This window comes from Camelina sativa, chromosome 15 (assembly GCF_030686135.1).
Source record: "Camelina sativa cultivar CO46 ecotype springtype chromosome 15, ASM3068613v1".
Classification (NCBI taxonomy): domain Eukaryota; kingdom Viridiplantae; phylum Streptophyta; class Magnoliopsida; order Brassicales; family Brassicaceae; genus Camelina; species Camelina sativa.
The window spans coordinates 29,724,252-29,743,989 of NC_141894.1; the positions used below are offsets into that span (position 1 = coordinate 29,724,252).

At 37.9% G+C, this 19,738-nt stretch overlaps 4 protein-coding genes and 1 non-coding gene across 5 annotated transcripts; 3 read left to right on the forward strand and 2 right to left on the reverse strand.

The window, feature by feature from the left end:
* Positions 1 to 7,989: 7,989 nt before the first annotated feature.
* Positions 7,990 to 10,588, reverse strand: LOC104704179 (uncharacterized). Its single transcript, XM_087487404.1, has 2 exons — positions 10,120 to 10,588; positions 7,990 to 10,016 (listed from the first exon to the last, which is right to left on the reverse strand). Exons 1-2 carry the CDS (start codon positions 10,586 to 10,588, stop codon positions 7,990 to 7,992), a joined length of 2,496 nt encoding a protein of 831 aa, XP_087343530.1.
* LOC147927323 (small nucleolar RNA R71) lies at positions 10,155 to 10,261 on the forward strand. The gene has a single exon (XR_015583192.1). It is a non-coding gene; the product is annotated as a small nucleolar RNA R71 (small nucleolar RNA).
* A 2,046-nt stretch (positions 10,589 to 12,634) lies between the features above and the next one.
* On the reverse strand, positions 12,635 to 13,816 carry LOC147927324 (uncharacterized). Its single transcript, XM_087487405.1, has one exon. The coding sequence runs from the start codon at positions 13,814 to 13,816 to the stop codon at positions 12,635 to 12,637; it is 1,182 nt and encodes a 393-aa protein (XP_087343531.1).
* Positions 13,817 to 16,002: 2,186 nt separating this feature from the next.
* On the forward strand, positions 16,003 to 17,802 carry LOC104748856 (UDP-glycosyltransferase 72D1). The gene has a single exon (XM_010470438.3). The coding sequence runs from the start codon at positions 16,175 to 16,177 to the stop codon at positions 17,585 to 17,587; it is 1,413 nt and encodes a 470-aa protein (XP_010468740.1). The 5' UTR covers positions 16,003 to 16,174; the 3' UTR covers positions 17,588 to 17,802.
* Positions 17,803 to 18,094: 292 nt separating this feature from the next.
* Positions 18,095 to 19,721, forward strand: LOC147927325 (uncharacterized). The gene is made up of 3 exons (XM_087489009.1): positions 18,095 to 18,237; positions 18,320 to 18,400; positions 18,931 to 19,721. The coding sequence occupies exons 1-3, from the start codon at positions 18,203 to 18,205 to the stop codon at positions 19,496 to 19,498; spliced, it is 684 nt and encodes a 227-aa protein (XP_087345135.1). The 5' UTR covers positions 18,095 to 18,202; the 3' UTR covers positions 19,499 to 19,721.
* Positions 19,722 to 19,738: the final 17 nt, after the last annotated feature.

A 19,738-nucleotide genomic window follows, 5' to 3' on the forward strand; every position in this document is an offset into this window, starting at 1 on the left:
GTCTCGTTTTGTGTATTATTTAATATTATTAGAGATATTTACAAAAATACCATTTTTTCATTACCTTTTTGCAAAAATAACTCTTGTTGTCCATTTTTAATAATACATTCTTTCAATATACAAAATGACTAAATTCTAAACTCTAAACTCCAAATATTAAATCCTACCCTTTAAAACTATATCCTAAGGTAAAACAGTGAATCCAAACCTAAAAAAAAATTATACAAATCAATTTAACACATTGTAATTATGCAAAAAAGGACAAAAATGAAATTGACCAAAAAATGCTATTTTTGAAGAATGGTATATGTATTACTAACAATTTCTCATATTATTAGCAGAGCGATTAGGTTAATTGTCAAAGTAATTTTTAAGTCACTGATTTTAAACTATAATATAAAACCTTCAATTTTGGAACTTATATATTGTTCAATTTATCATTAGTTGGTGTTCTTATATATAAAATCACTATCAACACTAATCTCAAACTTTATTTTATTTACTTGTTGTAGGAGATATATTAATGTAGCTTGATTTTATGGTATATTATTTTTGTAGTTTATACAAATTTAATCACATAATTTTTATATAGTTTTTTTGGTTCTTAGAGAAGTTATTTATTTCCTTCTTTTTGTTCTTTTTTAAGAATCTAATTATTTTGTTATGTTTTGTTTGATACTAATTCCATGTAAGTCAATATACACATACTTAGTTTTACTTTAGTTTGGGTTTGTGTTATTCGTGGTTATTCTTAATTTATATTCTATTTGTATTATATTATTATTTTCTTTGTATTATATTTATATTTTACTAATATGAATTGATTGCTTTTATTATTATACTTGGTTAACATTAGTATATTTTTAAAAGTTGTAAGGATTTATTAATTTATTTGAATTTTAAGCTATAATTTTAAACTTTTATTTTTGAAAAATATTGATACACATACAATAATTATTATACTTGTTTGATATTATTATATTTTTGAAAGTTGTAAATGATTTATTAATCTAGTTTAAATTTAGGCTATAACTTTAAACATTTGTTATTGAAAATTATTGATGATGTTTATTATTTTATATAATTTAATTGGTTACACAATTTAAATGATGTGTTAGTTTCTAAAAATCTGGAAAAACTGATTTGGAACAAAAAATAATAATTATTGGCTGAGAGATATGAGCTGTATTAATGAAATGTTTTCATTGGTAAACAAATAAGCTGATGTGTCAGTTTCATATTCCACAAAAATGCTGATGTGTAAGCACTGGAGAGAAACATTTTTTTTTTTCCACAAAGTAAATTTTATTTCCTTTAATAAGAGTCAATACAGGAAGATTGGCATTGCCAAATCGGTACATCATGAGAAACAGAGGGAGAATGTTCAAAGAGCCAAGTTTTGCTAAGTTATGAGCAGCCCTATTACATTCTCTCCTTACAAATAGAAAAGCAACAGAGTCAAACTTTGATGACCAATATCGTATATCGTGTAAGAAATTCCGTAGAGACAGATTCCGTTGAACCCCATTGATAGTGTTGATTAGGTTCATACAGTCCCCTTCAAAAATAATATTGGTAAAACCATTGGTCCATGATTGTTGAAGTCCAAATAATAAGGCTTTCGTTTCTGCTTCAAGAGGAGTTGCAGCGTATCCCAGACTCGTAGATCCCCAGGTGAGTGATATGCCATGATGGTTACGAATTATCCAACCACCTCTTGCTTGAGAAGTATTCTTGTTAAAGGCTGCGTCAAAATTGCATTTAACCAAAGGTTGAGGTGGTGCCTTCCATTGGGTTTGTTGTGGACATTGTTCTCTTGGTTGCTTCCGTAGAAGTTTAATGGAAATCCATTCTTTTGTTTCAGCCTGTGCCTGTAAAACCGTTTGACTTGCACTTTCTCTATAGTTATTGAAAACAGTATTATTTCTTGCTTTCCAGATTCTCCATAAAATCCAAAGAGGATTTAAAGCATCTTGGATAGGAATATCTTGACGTGATGCATAATCCAGTAAGGAAGAAATGTTGTCCTCTGTATTATCCGATAAATTGTCAAGAGTGAGGGCTGAAGTATTGGATAGTCGCCAAGTTGACAGAGCAAAAGGACATGTAAACAGAGCATGGTTTATGGTTTCATCTTCTTGTCGACATCTTGAACATTTTGAATCAATATCCATACCTCTCGATCTCAGTCTAGTTGTTGTGGGCAAAGCTCGTGAAATGGTCCGCCAGATAAAATGTTTAATTTTTGGCATGATATTTGAGCGCCACACTTTATTTTTGAGATCAACAGACCCGTGTGGAATAGTAGGAGGAGGATCATTTGGATCATGTGTAAGTAAACGGTATCCTGATCTTACCGTATAGTCTCCTGTGGTAGTATAGTTCCAAATTAGGAGGTCAGGCCTAGCATTCCTTGCCAAATAGGTATTTTTGATGAAGTCTTGGTCTTCACGAAAAATCAAAGAATCAATTAGCTGACAATCCCAGGTACGAGAAGAATCCACATGAGTGATTAGATCTTTGAGATAAATGTTTGCTTGAGTTACAACGGTAGATATTGGTCGTGGTGGATTAGAGTTAATAAAATTATCAACTCCAATTCGTATTGAGTGTCCGTCTCCCATGATGAAGCGAGATCCTTTTTTAATCAAGTCAACCCCGATGAGTAAAGATGACCAACCATAAGATTGGGTTCGTTTTGACGTTGCATCAAGTAGGGAGACATCAGGATAGTATCTAGCCTTCATGACACGAGCAAACAGAGAATCTGGAAATTGGATAAGTCTCCATGCTTGTTTCGCAAGCAGAGCATTATTAAATTTTTCTAAATCTCGAAAGCCTAAACCGCCTTCTTTCTTGGAGACCTGCAGTTTCTTCCAAGATATCCATGGGATCTTTCGATGTTGTGAGCTCCTCTCCCACCAGAAGTTCATTAGCAGAGATTCAAGATCAGAGGTGACTCCCTTTGGTAGTTTGAAACAAGACATAGCATAAACAGGCATGGAGACTGCCACAGATTTTAGCATCACCTGTTTTCCTGCAGGTGAGAGTTTCTTTGTGGTCCAATGAGAAGTTCGCTTTTGTACTCGTTCAATAATGTTCTCAAACATTTCAATCTTCTTTCTTCCAAACTGTTCAGGTAGGCCAAGGTATTTCCCACCACCTCCATGGTGTGGAATGTTTAAAATTGCTTTGAGTCTATTTTGTGTTGTACCAAAGACTCTCGTCCCGAAAGTAATCATGGATTTGGCCGTATTTATTTTTTGACCAGAGTAATGTTCATATACATCAAAAACATCTCATAATGCTTGACAGTTTTCTTATTCGCTTGGCAGAAAAAGAGGGAATCATCTGCAAATTGCAAATGAGTGATGCGAGGGACTCCATTTCCAATCTTGACTCCTTTGATATCACCATCTTTTGCATATGATGTAATAAGATGACTCAACATGTCTGAGCACAAAATGAAGAGATATGGAGACAAGGGATCTCCTTGGCGAATCCCCCTTTGTGGTCGTATAAAACCATGAGGAGAGCCATTTATCAAAACAGAGTAAGTTGTTGAAGAAACCGCAGCCATTATCCAACTGATCCAACGATCGCAAAAACCAAAAAGTTTAAGTGTAGTTTCCAGAAAATTCCATTCGACTCTGTCATATGCTTTGCTAACATCCGTTTTGACAGCCATGTATGTTTGTGATACTCGCTTTCTAGTTTTCAAAGCATGCATTACTTCATGAGCAATCATAACATTATCTTGGATAATTCTGCCCGGGATAAAAGCAGCTTGAGATTCGGAGACTATACTATCAAGGTGAGGTTTGAGTCGTTTGACAAGACATTTTGAAATAATCTTGTATAAGACGTTACAGAGTGCAATAGGTCTATAGTCCGAGAGAGTCATAGGGTTATCTATTTTCGGTATCATGCATATGTTTGTATGATTGATACCTTCTGTCATGGTTGAATCCTTGAAAAAGTTTTGGACTTCCCGGATCACATCTTTCCCAACTATTGGCCAGCAACGCTTGTAGAATCTCGCAGTTAAACCATCCGGTCCCGGAGCACGGTCGTCACCAATTAAACACACTGCTTCATAAATTTCTTGATCAGAGAACTCTCTACTTAAAGAGGAATTGACATCTTCAGTGACCTTCGTTTCGAAATCAGCAAAATCAGATGGTGATACTGAATTCCCGTTTGTAGAAAACATTTTGGTGAAGAAGTCTTGTGCATATTCACCAATTTTTCTGTCCCCATGAATCAGAGTATTTTGATCAGTGTATATTGAGTTTATTCTGTTCTTTGAAGCTCTGGTCTTTGCACAAGCATGAAAGTAACTTGTATTCTGATCTCCCTCCTCAATGGACTTATTTCTGCTTTTCTGTTTCCAGTGCTCCTCCTCATCCATATAAGCTTTTGCAAGAGATGCTTGAAGATATGGTACTTGTCGTCTATCAGATTGCATAGTACTCTCCATAGCAGAGTTCAACTGTGAATGTAGTGATCTGATACGGGTGTCTGCATTTAACTGTGTTCTGTGTTTTAGATTAGCCATACTCCTTCGACAGTTTGAAATTCTGGACATAATTGTTATTGATGAATCATTGGAATCACCTTGCCAACCCTCACGGACTGTTTCAGTGAATGTTGGAAGCTCACATAAACGTTTATCAAAGAAGAAAACTCGTCGTCAGTTCTCCTTTCGAATGTTAAGGTGGAGAAGAAGAGGTCGGTGATCAGATCCTGAGAAGTCCATGAATTCGAGTATTGCATTTGGGAAATTTGCAGAACCAATACTGTTAATTAGGCACCGATCCAGACAGCTACGAACTGTGTGTGTATAACGTTCACCAACCCAAGAAAATTTATCTCCTCTTGATTTAAGATCATTCAAGCCACAAGTCGAGATCATATTTTTGAATTTTCTGAAAGTCCACTCATCTCGTATAGGACCACCAATTTTCTCCTGATTAGAGATAATTTCATTGAAATCTCCAATAAGAATCCAAGAATCTAATCGATGGATAGCAAAAATTTTTAGGTGATCCCATAGATGGTGTCTTTCACCTTGACTTGGATGACCATAAACACAAGACAAATAGAAATTAATATTATTATAGGTTACTGATACATCAATGAGTCTCTCATCCTTTGAAATTAAGGATAAGGACACATTGTTGTTCCATAAAAGAGCTAAGCCACCACTCCTTCCTTGAGGGGGCTGAGTTATAATGTTAGAGAATCTTAAATCATCCTTTAGTTTACAAACCACATCACACATATTTAGAATTTCAATTAAAAATAGAATATCACACTTAGATAATTTACATAGGCGTTTTAGAGTAGTGATCAACAGGTCAATTAAAACCTAATGTGTACTCCACCACGATCTAGTGGTATCGTTGTAACACTTCAGGATCGAATCCACAGAGACCAAACAATTGCACTATGAAATTATGTAGATTAAATATAGCTAAGATAAAAGAGGAAGTTTGTGAATAATGTAACTAATCAAAAACAGAAAGTAAATAAGTTGCTTTAAAAATCAAAAAGGAAATATTGGGCGCAGGGAATCAGTTAGGGGACATGACCACGAAATTAGATGATAAATTGGGATAGCATTAAACACCGTTCTTCAACTCAAATCTCGAATGTAAAACCAACCTATTGTCGCAGCATTAGCTATCTAGGCAAGGAATTGATAAAACTCTAAACCGTCGTTTGAATCTAAACAATCCTAGCAAGCAATAAGTTCAAGTTTGATTATGTTCACAAGGTGCCTCAACTTCAACTGTCGTTGGCTAAGGATCACCTTGCTCACCTATGTTCTTTTCAAGCAACTCAACAACACTTTTGGTGCCCCGATGAATTAAACCTAAGATCTTAATCTAGGTGATCAATCTAGCTTAAGCATTAAGAACAACAATAGACGAAGAACAATAAGATCAATCCCTAATCTAACAAATCTAGCATCAATTAATCATAGAAACCCTTCTGAAACCCTAAACCCAACAGTGAAACTACTCAGACATGGAAAAGCAGAAACAGCAAATCAATAATGAAGAAAACATAATTGAATTGCAAAAGAATAGAAAATAGGGTTTAGAAATCTTCTCCAAAGTGTCAAGAAGGATTAGAGATCTTCTCCCTTTGCTCTTAATAAAAAATAGTCTCAGAAAATAAAGCTTATGTCTCTGGAGGCCGTGCCTCTAACTTAAATATCAAAATAAAACCCTAAAGGTCGGTTTAAAACAAATAAGGAAAAGTTGCGTCGGGGACGGGAATGGTCGATCTCGCGAGGATCAGTCGATCCGGAACGTTTTTCTGCTTTCACTCCATCTGCTTACTAGCCCGAATCAGTCTTCAACCAATTAGCTCCAGATGCATGTTTTCACCCCCAAAACGCTCAGATTCCTTCCAAAGTCACCTAGGACCTGTAAAGACTCACAAAAGACAAAAAGGACTCTAAAAGCACACTTGGACCTAAGAAAAGACTCAAAACAATCCTAAAAACTATAGTTAAAACCCTATAAAATACAGACACATCAATTCCCCCGGACTTGAATCTTTGCTTGTCCTCAAGCAAGAACAGACAAAAACTCAAGAATAGAGAAAAGGTTTGAAAGTGGAAACTCACATTTTCTTAGGGATCCTCTTCTTTGCACTCTTCATCACATCAAACTGAGAACTACTTTTTGTACTCTGCCCATGGTCAGGATCAACACTCCCTACTCTGAACTCTACGGCCTTAGAAAACCTTCAGTCTCCCCATCGTTGTCTCTCTACATCAGATTAGTAAAAAGGTGTGGTCTTACCATGGGAGTATCGATCATTGAACTGTTGACTCCTTCAACCTCTTATCACCCAAGACCTCCTCTTATGCTCCCTTTCCTCTCTCTTTTCTCACTTCCAAAGGATTGATTTCTCCCTAATTTTCTAGGGTATCATTTTATTTTTTTTATCAATCCTTTGCTCTTTTCTTGCGGACAGGTTTCCATGAGTTCCGAAGGATGCACGGGTTTACGCACAACCCTCGGTTCACTTCTTTTATTACCTATATCCTCTTCTTCTTTCTTCTTTTCTCTTTTTTTTTACTGAGTACTGAAGGGAAGAGAAAGGGGAAGCATACTTTGTGAGGAGATGCACGTCTTGTAAGGCTTGAAGGGAGGAGTCTTGTCCGATGTATACCAAGCCCCAAGGTAAGAAATTAAATCCGGTTAAGTCCTGTTAAAGCTAGAGACAACTTCTGGTTCAACTTAGTGTTCTCCTTGGCGAGTGTCTTTTGGGGCGTGTTGAGACTGCTCATGTTCATTCCAAGCTTCATTCCAAATCAGAGGTACAAAAGCAATCATAAGAGTGTTAGTTCAAAGCAAAAGATTCTTGGAAATGATCATAGTTTCCCATTTTTTTTTTTGTTTTTTTAGACTCGACAAACTGACTCAAATAAAAGAAAAATCAAAGGAAACAACCACAGAAAACGACATTAGTAACTTGGAGACAGCCTCCCCCGGACTTACTTCACACCGTCCCGGTGTGAAAGCAAAGCCAAGAAAAGAATGAATCCGACAAAGAAAATAAGAAAAATGAAAAAGAAAAAGAAAGGAAAAGAAACAAAAACCGGTGATCTCGCATCTGGTGGTGGAGTGGTGTTGGCAAGGGTGGGGACTGACCGGTCTCAGGGTGGGATCGACCGATCTGCAACATTATTGAACTTAGAGACACCCGCAGAAAACCACCGGGATCGGTCGATTTGTAAGAAGGATCGATCGATCCGAAGCTCCTGGAATAAAAAGTTTTGCATCTTCTGCGTTTGGAACCTGTTCCTGAAAACACTTAACACCGGACGTGATTTCACCGTAATAAATTCTAAAAACAAAACCAAAATCCTAAGACAAATAAAAAGAAAAGGGTAAGCCAGCACAAACCCATGGGTTGCCTCCCATAAGCGCTTGTTTAAGGTCTATAGCTTGACCGTGGTTTCAGGTGTCAAGTGATAGGAGGATGAGAACTCATATCAGAACAAGCTCTCCAATTCGTCAACTTAAGCTCCAAAGTTTTTTTTAGCATACCATCCATTGCTTCTTGGCCTTTTTCTTTAAACTCCGGAGTAAGGATGGCTTTAACTTTAGAGAAAGGCCGAGATATTCCTTTGCACTTCACCTTGTACTCAATAGTGTCTTTAACATATTTCTGGGGTACCAAGGTTATGTGAAGATCTGGTATTACTCTCTCTATCTTTGGCTTATCTCTCTTCTTAACCCTCTTAGACCTTTTCTCAGAAGAATGAGTGTCTCCATCCAGGACTTCGTTGACCTCATTCTTATCACCATTCTCTCCCATTGTCATGACATCCACCTTCTTCTCATGTTCTACGACTAGACAAGAGCCATGTCGTACAGCTTCATTTGCAGTGATTGCGTTGTAGAAGACTTTATCATCAATGTTAGAGAAAGTGATCCTCTTATTAGGCAAGTCAACAACTGCTCCTACTGTTGCTAGGAAAGGTCGCCCAAGAATCAAAGGCATAACAGAACCCCCGCTCATTTCCACAACATGAAAATCTGTAACAACCAAACAACTCCCAACTTGAACATCTAAATTACTAATGAAGCCTTGTGGAGTCGTGGTGACAGCATTTGCAAACTTAAGAGAGACCTTAGAAGCCTTCATATCATCAATCCCCAACCTCTCTGCAACAGCCTTAGACATCACGTTCACACTGGATCCAGTGTCACAAAGGGAATCCTCAAAGTTCACTCCTAGGATGGAGCATGGAACAACAAATCTTCCTGGATCTTCTAACTTGGGTAGTCTTTTCAAAGATGGAGCATGAATGCTCTTCTCTCTAGCCAAAAACGTCTTAACATCCACCAAATCCTTTTCTTCAACCACAACATCATTGTAAACCTTCTTAAACAAAGATATATGCTTTACTGCCTTTGTAAAGGGAATGTCAGCGAGGAACTCACTTATAGCTTCTTTGTACCGACCATACTTCTTTTCATCAAGAGGTTTCTTCTCATGTCTTCTTGGAAAAGGAATTTGTGGTCTATAGGGCTTTGGTTCCGCAAGAATTGATTCCTTGGTATCTGCATCAGGAACAATTGAGCTGGGTTTTCCCATACCTGCAACAGGGACCGACTGGTCTGGACGTGGAGCGCTCGATCTGAGACTTTTTGAAACTGGTTCTGCATCATCGACGGGATCGGTCGATCTATAAGGGGGATCGGCCGATCCAACTTCTCTGGAGATCAAACTCGAATTATCAGAATATATGGGATCGGCTGTTCTAGTCACAGGATTGACCGATCCCGTCTCTGCGGAAGCCAAACATGAGTTGATCACAACACAACTCAGCCCATCTTCAATCCCACCATGGAGTGTTATAGCATTGCATGACTCTTTGTTCTTAGAGCTAGAAGAAATAGCAGAGACTCTCTTATCAATGGAATCAACACGTGAACTCAACCTCTCAAATTTTCCATTCAAATCATTGAACATGCTATCAATCTTGACATTAATCTCAGCAGAACTTTTCTTATGGCCCTCCAACAGTGCTTGCATCATCAATTCAAGTTTGTTATCTTGTGGAGCTGCAGATGGAGCGTGGTATCCTTGGGTATTTGAGCTATTAAATCCAGCACCTTTGTTCTGAAATCCTTGCGAGAAGTTACCTTGTTGATTATGTGGAGGATACAGCTGATCTTGAGGATTCTCAACGTTGGTGCTTCTGTAGGAGAGATTAGGATGATTTCTATAATTCTGATTAAACCCATGATTCTGATAATTCCCTTGTCCTCCTACATAGTTCAGCTCCTCTGTCCCCTCAAAACCTGAATTTACTCCAACTTGATGATACGCACCCGTCTGCCTGTCGCACATGTTGACAGCTTGCTGATCTCTCTTCAAAAGAAGGTCTACCTTGGCATTGAGACTCTTAATAACATCTGTATTCACGGAGCTAACAACACGGACAGAACGGTCATACTCTTGACTATGATTGCTATTACTCGCTGCAAGGTTTTCGATCAAAAGATTTGCTTCAGCGGCAGTGTTTGTAGAAAAATCTCCTCTGCTGGCAGTATCGAGTGCCATCTGGTACTTTCTGGTCAATACCTCCATAGAAGATGTTCATAAGATTCTCTTGTGAAAAGGCATGATGAGGACAGTCCCTAATACACTCCTTGAATCTCTCCCACGCTTCACAAAAAGACTCTGTACCACCTTGTGAGAAGGTAGTGATCTTGCTCCTTAACATAGCTGATCGTGACTTAGTGTAGAAGTGGTTTAAAAACCCTGCTCTACACTGCTCCCAAGTGGTAAGTGATCCTCGGTCCAAGAGATTTAGCCATCTCAAAGCCTTATCTCCTAAAGAGAATTGGAACAAAGTCAACATGAGATAATCATATGGAACTCCATTAGACCTTGTTGTACTAGCCAATCTCTCAAAAGCTTCAATATGGTCCAGAGGGCTCTCTGATGCTAATCCATTAAACACACGGTTCTGGACCAAATTGATCAGGCTATGCTTGATCTCATAATCTTGTCTCGCATTTAACTGTGTTCTGTGTTTTAGATTAGCCATACTCCTTCGACAGTTTGAAATTCTGGACATAATTGTTATTGATGAATCATTGGAATCACCTTGCCAACCCTCACGGACTGTTTCAGTGAATGTTGGAAGCTCACATAACGTTTATCAAAGAAGAAAACTCGTCGTCAGTTCTCCTTTCGAATGTTAAGGTGGAGAAGAAGAGGTCGGTGATCAGATCCTGAGAAGTCCATGAATTCGAGTATTGCATTTGGGAAATTTGCAGAACCAATACTGTTAATTAGGCACCGATCCAGACAGCTACGAACTGTGTGTGTATAACGTTCACCAACCCAAGAAAATTTATCTCCTCTTGATTTAAGATCATTCAAGCCACAAGTCGAGATCATATTTTTGAATTTTCTGAAAGTCCACTCATCTCGTATAGGACCACCAATTTTCTCCTGATTAGAGATAATTTCATTGAAATCTCCAATAAGAATCCAAGGATCTAATCGATGGATAGCAAAATTTTTTAGGTGATCCCATAGATGGTGTCTTTCACCTTGACTTGGATGACCATAAACACAAGACAAATAGAAATTAATATTATTATAGGTTACTGATACATCAATGAGTCTCTCATCCTTTGAAATTAAGGATAAGGACACATTGTTGTTCCATAAAAGAGCTAAGCCACCACTCCTTCCTTGAGGGGGCTGAGTTATAATGTTAGAGAATCTTAAATCATCCTTTAGTTTACAAACCACATCACACATATTTAGAATTTCAATTAAAAATAGAATATCACACTTAGATAATTTACATAGGCGTTTTAGAGTAGTGATCAACAGGTCAATTAAAACCTAATGTGTACTCCACCACGATCTAGTGGTATCGTTGTAACACTTCAGGATCGAATCCACAGAGACCAAACAATTGCACTATGAAATTATGTAGATTAAATATAGCTAAGATAAAAGAGGAAGTTTGTGAATAATGTAACTAATCAAAAACAGAAAGTAAATAAGTTGCTTTAAAAATCAAAAAGGAAATATTGGGCGCAGGGAATCAGTTAGGGGACATGACCACGAAATTAGATGATAAATTGGGATAGCATTAAACACCGTTCTTCAACTCAAATCTCGAATGTAAAACCAACCTACTGTCGCAACATTAGCTATCTAGGCAAGGAATTGATAAAACTCTAAACCGTCGTTTGAATCTAAACAATCCTAGCAAGCAATAAGTTCAAGTTTGATTATGTTCACAAGGTGCCTCAACTTCAACTGTCGTTGGCTAAGGATCACCTTGCTCACCTATGTTCTTTTCAAGCAACTCAACAACACTTTTGGTGCCCCGATGAATTAAACCTAAGATCTTAATCTAGGTGATCAATCTAGCTTAAGCATTAAGAACAACAATAGACGAAGAACAATAAGATCAATCCCTAATCTAACAAATCTAGCATCAATTAATCATAGAAACCCTTCTGAAACCCTAAACCCAACAGTGAAACTACTCAGACATGGAAAAGCAGAAACAGCAAATCAATAATGAAGAAAACATAATTGAATTGCAAAAGAATAGAAAATAGGGTTTAGAAATCTTCTCCAAAGTGTCAAGAAGGATTAGAGATCTTCTCCCTTTGCTCTCAATACAAAATAGTCTCAGAAAATAAAGCTTATGTCTCTGGAGGCCGTGCCTCTAACTTAAATATCAAAATAAAACCCTAAAGGTCGGTTTAAAACAAATAAGGAAAAGTTACGTCGGGGACGGGAATGGTCGATCTCGCGAGGATCAGTCGATCCGGAATGTTTTTCTGCTTTCACTCCATCTGCTTACTAGCCCGAATCAGTCTTCAACCAATTAGCTCCAGATGCATGTTTTCACCCCCTAAAACGCTCAGATTCCTTACAAAGTCACCTAGGACCTGTAAAGACTCACAAAAGACAAAAAGGACTCTAAAAGCACACTTGGACCTAAGAAAAGACTCAAAACAATCCTAAAAACTATAGTTAAAACCCTATAAAATACAGACACATCAAGTAGATGATTTAAAGGGTGAGGCAATGCCTTGGCAGTTCCAGGAGATCATCTTCATGGGGGATCCTCTAGGGGTACCGGGCCCCCCGCGCCTCCGTCGAATCCAGACTTGACCGAACATGAACCAACTGAACTGTCTGTTTTTCCCTGTTTTCGGAGATGGTTCAGGACCACCATCTCTTCCGCAGCATTGGCTTCGTTGAAAGCTGCTTCAAATCGCACTCGCTTACGTTTGTTGAAACCAAAGTCAGGGGTTGCATTATCTGTGTTATCCTCAAGGAAGTCTCGGAGTATGGTTGGACAGAACGCTTTACGCGTATACTTGGCATGAAGATACCGTACACGTTCCGCAGTCAACTTTGTATGCTCAAAGACACTAGGTATGTCTGAAGAGTGTGTTGAGTTGGGGCCTGAATCGTGAACAGTGTTGTGAGGAGGAGCCATTTGTAATCCAGGAATAGGAACCACAGTAGACAAAGGAGGAGTGATATCAGCATCAGCCATAGCGTTATCATCATCAGGGTGATCATCTCCATCACTATCCTCACCAGAGACATAAGGATCTTCATTGTCAAAAGCCAGGGGGCATTCTTTTGCATCGTGCTTTAAAGAACCGCACTTGTTGCAAAAGTTGCGAAGACGTTCAAAACAAAAGGAGACAACTGTGTTCTCTCCTGGCATGAACTGAACATTTTTCTTGAAACGAAGAGGATTATCGATATTCCAATCTATCTTAACCCTAACAGATCCAACCTGGTTCACATTCTCATCATAGTCTACTTCTGTTACATAACCTAGGCTATTTCCAACTCTCCTAGCCATGACATTGGTTAAGTAAAGAATTGGGATACCTTGAATTTGGATCCAGAAAGGGATAATCTTCATGTCATTCTCAGCCAAATTCGGATACCACCTATGCGTTGTGACCATCCAATCGTTGAAAGACCACGGACCACGCCAAAGTACCAGATTCATTATTTCCTCTGATTGGAAACGGAATTGAACACGACCCCCATCTACAATTCGCCCTACACATTCTTCTGCAAAACCCCAGACACAAGGCATTTGGCGAATGAGAGCCCGTAGATTTTGTTTACGGGGATTGACCGGAGTAACGACAAGAGAGTACCGGTTAACAGCCGCGGCTCTCAAAACGAATTCCGGAGGTAAAGTAATTGGATCATCAGCAATCCCTAGATCGAGATCCTGAACGGATTTTCGTAAGTAATCACTCATGGGATTGGTGGAAGTGAGAAGAAGGGGTTCGGTAGATTGGTTAATTCGGAAGGATTTAGAGGAAACGGATTTATATAGGATCATCCATGGCGGTTTTTGAAAACGGTTATCTCCCGCAAAAATAAGAGAATAGAAACTGTCAGTATTAACTAACAGAGAAAAACCGTCGACAGGATTGAAAAAGGAGGAATTAGTGGTTTTGTCGATGGAAAAGGGACTCCAAATCGGAGAAAATTGCCGGATTCGCCGGAAAAAAACCCAGAGGATGCTATCGCCACATGAGTCGCCTCGAAAGAGAAACGACATGTTTTCAATTAATTCACTGGAAAGAAATATATTGTGTTTTTATTGTATTGATAAAGTATTCATTAAAGATGAAAATGGAAAAATTTCTGTGACTTATTTAATATTTGCTAAAAAATACATAAACTTTTTTTGATAGAAGAATATACAAAATTCATTTATAAAAACATGATCTGATTGTTTGTTTCCATTTCTCCCTTCGCCATAGTTACCTTCCTCAAAAATCAAAACCAACGCAACGCTAAAAACTGGAAGAAAATAGTGAAAATTGGATGTGTGTTCAAAGAGAGCAGAGGAAACTAGCTATGACATCTTATCACATTGTCAGTGAAAGAAAAAAAATGTAGATATATTTCTGGAAACTATAAAAAAGTTAAGATATTTTTTAGGCAAATACTAATAAGTTTGGTTTTTCTAGGAATTTTTCACAAAAAGGCTAAAAATTCCAATCATTAGAACTGCTTCTAATCAAATTGTTTGGAATAAAAAAAAATTGATGTGTCAATAGCTAAACAAAATTTGAAAAATATTTTACTAATATTTTTCTAGGCAATAAAACTTATATATCTAAACAAATCTTATGCAATATTATTTTAATATTATTTTGTTAAAAATACAAATAATTGCATCTAAAATTTATCTTTACTTTTTAAGTTTATAAACTTTATTCAAATAATCATATATATATATATATATGTGTTATGTCTAGATAGAAAATAACAAATAAGAAAATTATGTATATATATATATATATATATATATATATATTGAGTCTTAGTACTTTTTTTTTTTAGTCCTAGTACTTTACGATTTATAAATTTCCATTCTCATTTGACCATCTGGGACAAGAAATTGTTTGTTTCTAATTATTTTTCATATTAATTAAATTTTCGATTCAGGATTTTTCGTGTGACAAAAACCAATACATAGCTGTTTAAATTGCACATGCTAACATATAATGAAAATCCTGAAATACTTTGGCATATAACTTTTTATAAAACTCTCCTTGTTTCGTGTGCTGCGGTGATCAACGTTGTGTCCGATTTATGGAAAGGCATGTGTACATATACATGCATCATGCATGCACATGTCATCATCATTCATTGTTCTTGTGAATGTGGAAGTATATGGAATGGACTTTTCTGCTAAACAAGGCGACGTGTAGATTCGTCTTTTGTTCTTGTTATGCGGCTTGTGCCTCAATACAAAAAGTAGGCATTCTCGTTAATCTTGGGTCTCATTAACAAACGTTTGGTCTATACTGCATAACAATAAATATCACTTGTTAGTGGCCTGCCTACACCGAAATTTCAATCCACTACTTATTTTGCCACGTGAAAAAGACAGAAAAAAACAAAACAACAAAAAAACAAAAAGTATTCCAAAAATGTTAAAAAACATAAATTTTTAAATTTGGAACCATTTAAAGCATGACATTAAGTTTCATTAAAACGATAATGACGAGGTTAAATCTCTGCAAAATATCAATCTACCATTTAAGTAAATATCAATCCACACCAATATATTCGTAAATGTGTATAAACAACTATTATATATTTAAGTAAAATGTAAATTAAAATTTAATGGAAAGTTGATCCCGTTATCGTCTTTTTAACATAAACTTAATGTTATACTTTAAATAGTCGAGTCAAAAAAACTTAGCTATTTTATTTAAAAATCAATGAGAACAAGTTACCGCTATGGTGAAATTGGTAAACACGCTGCTCTTAGGAAATATTTAAATAACACTTTAAAGATTACATACTTCTTTCTTTCCAAATTTTAAAGTTCATGTTTTTTTTTACATTTTTCCGTATGGTCAGTGCCTCTGTTGACTGTTGTATATATATAATTCTCGTCTAGTGTGATCTTATCTTATCCCAGTTCAATCCGTGACATTGACAAGTATAAACATCTTTTTGATACAACAGGTACGTGGTAGAACATCTCACGTAACAAGCACCCTTTTTGAGATTATATATATATATATATATATATATATATATATATATAATATTCACAATCATTTGATCCGAAACTCCAAATAATAAGATCATGGACCAGCCTCACGCGGTTCTAGTTGCTAGCCCTGGCTTGGGTCACCTCATCCCTATCCTCGAGCTTGGAAACCGTCTATCCTCCGTCCTAAACGTCCAAGTCACAATTCTTGCCGTCACCTCTGGCTCCTCTTCATCGACAGAAACCGAAGCCATACGTGCAGCCGCTGCTAGAACGGCCTGTCAAATTACAGAACTTCCCTCGATGGATATAGACAACCTCGTGGAGCCAGATGCGACGGTGTTCACTAAAATCATGGTGAAGGTACGAGCCATGAAGTCTTCGGTTCGAGACGCCGTGGAATCAATGAAGCCAAAACCAACGGTCATGATTGTTGACTTTTTGGGTACGGGGTTGATGTCCGTAGCCGATGATTTAGGCCTGACGGCTAAGTACGTGTACGTTCCTTCGCATGCGTGGTTCTTGGCAATGATGGTGTACTTGCCGGTGTGGGATACGACAGTGGAAGGTGAGTATGTTGAAATTAAGGAGCCTTTGAAGATACCGGGTTGTAAACCGATGGGACGAAAGGAGCTGGTGGAAACGATGTTATACCGGTCGGACCAGCAATATAAAGAGTGTGTACGAGCTGGCTTGGAGGTACCTATGAGCGATGGCGTTTTGGTAAATACTTGGGAGGAGTTACAAGGTAACACTCTCGCTGCGCTTAAAGAAGATGAAGAATTGAGCCGAGTCATGAAAGTACCGGTTTATCCTATTGGGCCTATTGTTAGGAGTAAGGAGCATGTAGAAAAACCCAATACTATATTCGAGTGGCTAGACAAGCAACGGGAAAGGTCAGTGGTGTATGTGTGTTTAGGGAGTGGTGGAACGTTGTCGCTTGAGCAAACAATAGAACTAGCTTGGGGTTTAGAGTTGAGTGGTCAAAGGTTCCTATGGATTCTACGTAGGCCCGCTTCTTACCTCGGGTCCAGCTCGATCGATGATGATCAGGTGATTGCCAGTCTACCTGAAGGTTTCTTGGACCGCACATGTGGTGTGGGGCTTGTGGTTACGCAATGGGCACCACAAGTTGAGATCTTGAGCCATAGATCGATCGGTGGGTTCTTGTCTCATTGCGGTTGGAGTTCGGTGTTGGAAAGTTTGACAAATGGAGTTCCGATCATGGCTTGGCCTCTTTATGCGGAGCAGTGGATGAATGCCACGTTACTGACTGAAGAGATCGGTGTGGCCGTTCGTACATCGGAGTTACCATCAGAGAGAGTTATCGGACGGGAAGAAGTGGCATTTCTGGTGAGAAAGATTGTGGCCGAAGAGGATGAAGAAGGACAGAGAATTAGGGCTAAAGCTGAGGAGGTGAGGGTTAGCTCCGAACGAGCTTGGACTAAAGGTGGGTCGTCTCATAGCTCTTTATTCGAGTGGGCAAAAGGATGTCGTCTTGTGTCGTGATTGGAGAATATATACCATCATGCTGAGCAACATTATCTGTTTGAATCCATTTTATATGAATACAAAGGTGTGTGATAAATTTTGTTATGCATACAAAATATATATGTACTTATAAAAAGAAACTTGCATATATTATGTCGTCAAATAATGATGATTAGTTTGTATGTACACTCGTTGCTAATTAGAGTGAAGTAATCGTATGGGAATTTTCGGGAGAGCGAGGGAGCCTTTAAGGCGCATGGGCCTGTCCTCACTTTTTTTTTTTTCATTCTAGGTTTGTCTTTCTCTCAGCGCATTGTTTTGTTGACAAGGCATCTACATGTTTTTTGTTGATTAGCCATCTCGAGCAATCCAAAAAAAAAAAAGTTCTTTTTGTCAACTGATAATAATGAACTAAAATAGTTTTAAAAGTCTAATCAAGGATATATAGTTTAGAGAAAACTAAGAAATGTGCCATCTACAGTGAAAAAACTTATCAAATGTGCCATAACCGCTTTAACTTTTCGAAATGTGCCATACCGATGACATTCTCTCCCCATAAAATTACTCTATTGTCCTTTCTTTTACGCTACGCTATCGACCAGTAACCTTCCCTCATTTTCGCAAAAAACACCGATGAATTTCTCGACACTGTTGGCCGCCGTCGGAGGGTAATTTTCCCGATTTCTCTCCTCTTAATTCGATAATTCTTTCTTCAAATTAACTTACGTATCCCATTCAATTCTCTGTCAGTGTTCCTGAAAGTGGCACAAATCCCTTTGATTCCGTCAATCAGAAAACCCGATGGGCTCACCCGACTGCCGGAACGTTACGGTTAGTTTGTCTTAAACTTATTTAAATAGTTGTGGACGACATCACTGTGCACTCCTTAGTGCACCAGATCACCAGATCTCTAAATATCGATAGTGTCTCCTTATGGACTAGATCTCAAATGTTTTTTATGTTTCTCGTCTACACTTTTTTTGTCTACTATAATAGACACAATTTTCCCCTTGTTTCATCGATAGACACAATTTTCCCCTGTTTTCCTACCTTACGCAAATATCAGGTTTTCAAAAATTGTCTACCGAATCAGGTTTTTAAAAATTGTCTACCGAATCAGGTTTTCAAAAATTGTCCACCGGAAATTGTTATTACTTCGTCTATTCAGATTATAGTGTTGTCTACAATATAATTTGTCCATTCCGTTCTTTTTTTGAATAATGTCCACTCTTTAAATGTCTACTCCAGAACCGACAGTTGTTATCATTTCGTTTATTCAGATAATATTTCGTGAAAGTGATTATATTGTTGTCTACCGTTCCATATAATAATGTCTACCGTCAAATCTTCTTATCTTACAGGAACCTCAGCCCCGAATCCACAGTCTTAGGGGCTAATGCGCAACTGCTGCCTCCTAGGCTATTCGCGACCGATCGTTATCCTCAGAAAGGACGTATCAACTCTTACTCGAAACCCAAGTATCTCCTCGACATTGTTGAAGTCATGGATGGGACAAAAGAGTTTGAGTGGCTTAAGTCTTCACCAATTGGTTGCCTGTTCCGACTACCAGTAAGGAAGAGCTTGTTGTCAGGGAAACTGGTCCATCAAATCCTCTGTCGATCACTTGTTACTAAGAAGAAACATGAGATGTGGTTTGTTTATGGCGGTCATCCAATACGCTTTTCCCTTAGAGAGTTTGCGATTGTCACTGGCCTGAACTGCGGCCAATTGCCAAGTCAAAACGCCATTGCCAAAATGCAGAATCCGGCCGAAGGTGATGATCCTTACTGGGAAAGTTTGTTAGGGCCAAAGAACTCGTACACTATACAAGAAATTGTCAATATGTTGAAGCTAGACAAGAGGATGCCAAATTCAAAAAAAAATAGATGGCGCTCGGAGATTACAATTGGCCCTAATTGTAATAGTTGAGGATATATTGCTTTGTGACTCACCAACTGTTAGGGCGTCCAAAAAAATTGTGGAGATGGTCAGAGATGTTGATGCATTTGCTAAATATCTGTGGGGGCATCTAGCATTTGATAAGACCTTAGAGATGGTTAAAGTTGGAGATAAAGTCGATACATTGCAAAAACTAAAAGAAAAGTTTAACCAGTTGCACACTGCAACCCACGGGTTTACTCTTTCTTTCCAACTGATGTGTCTTTATGC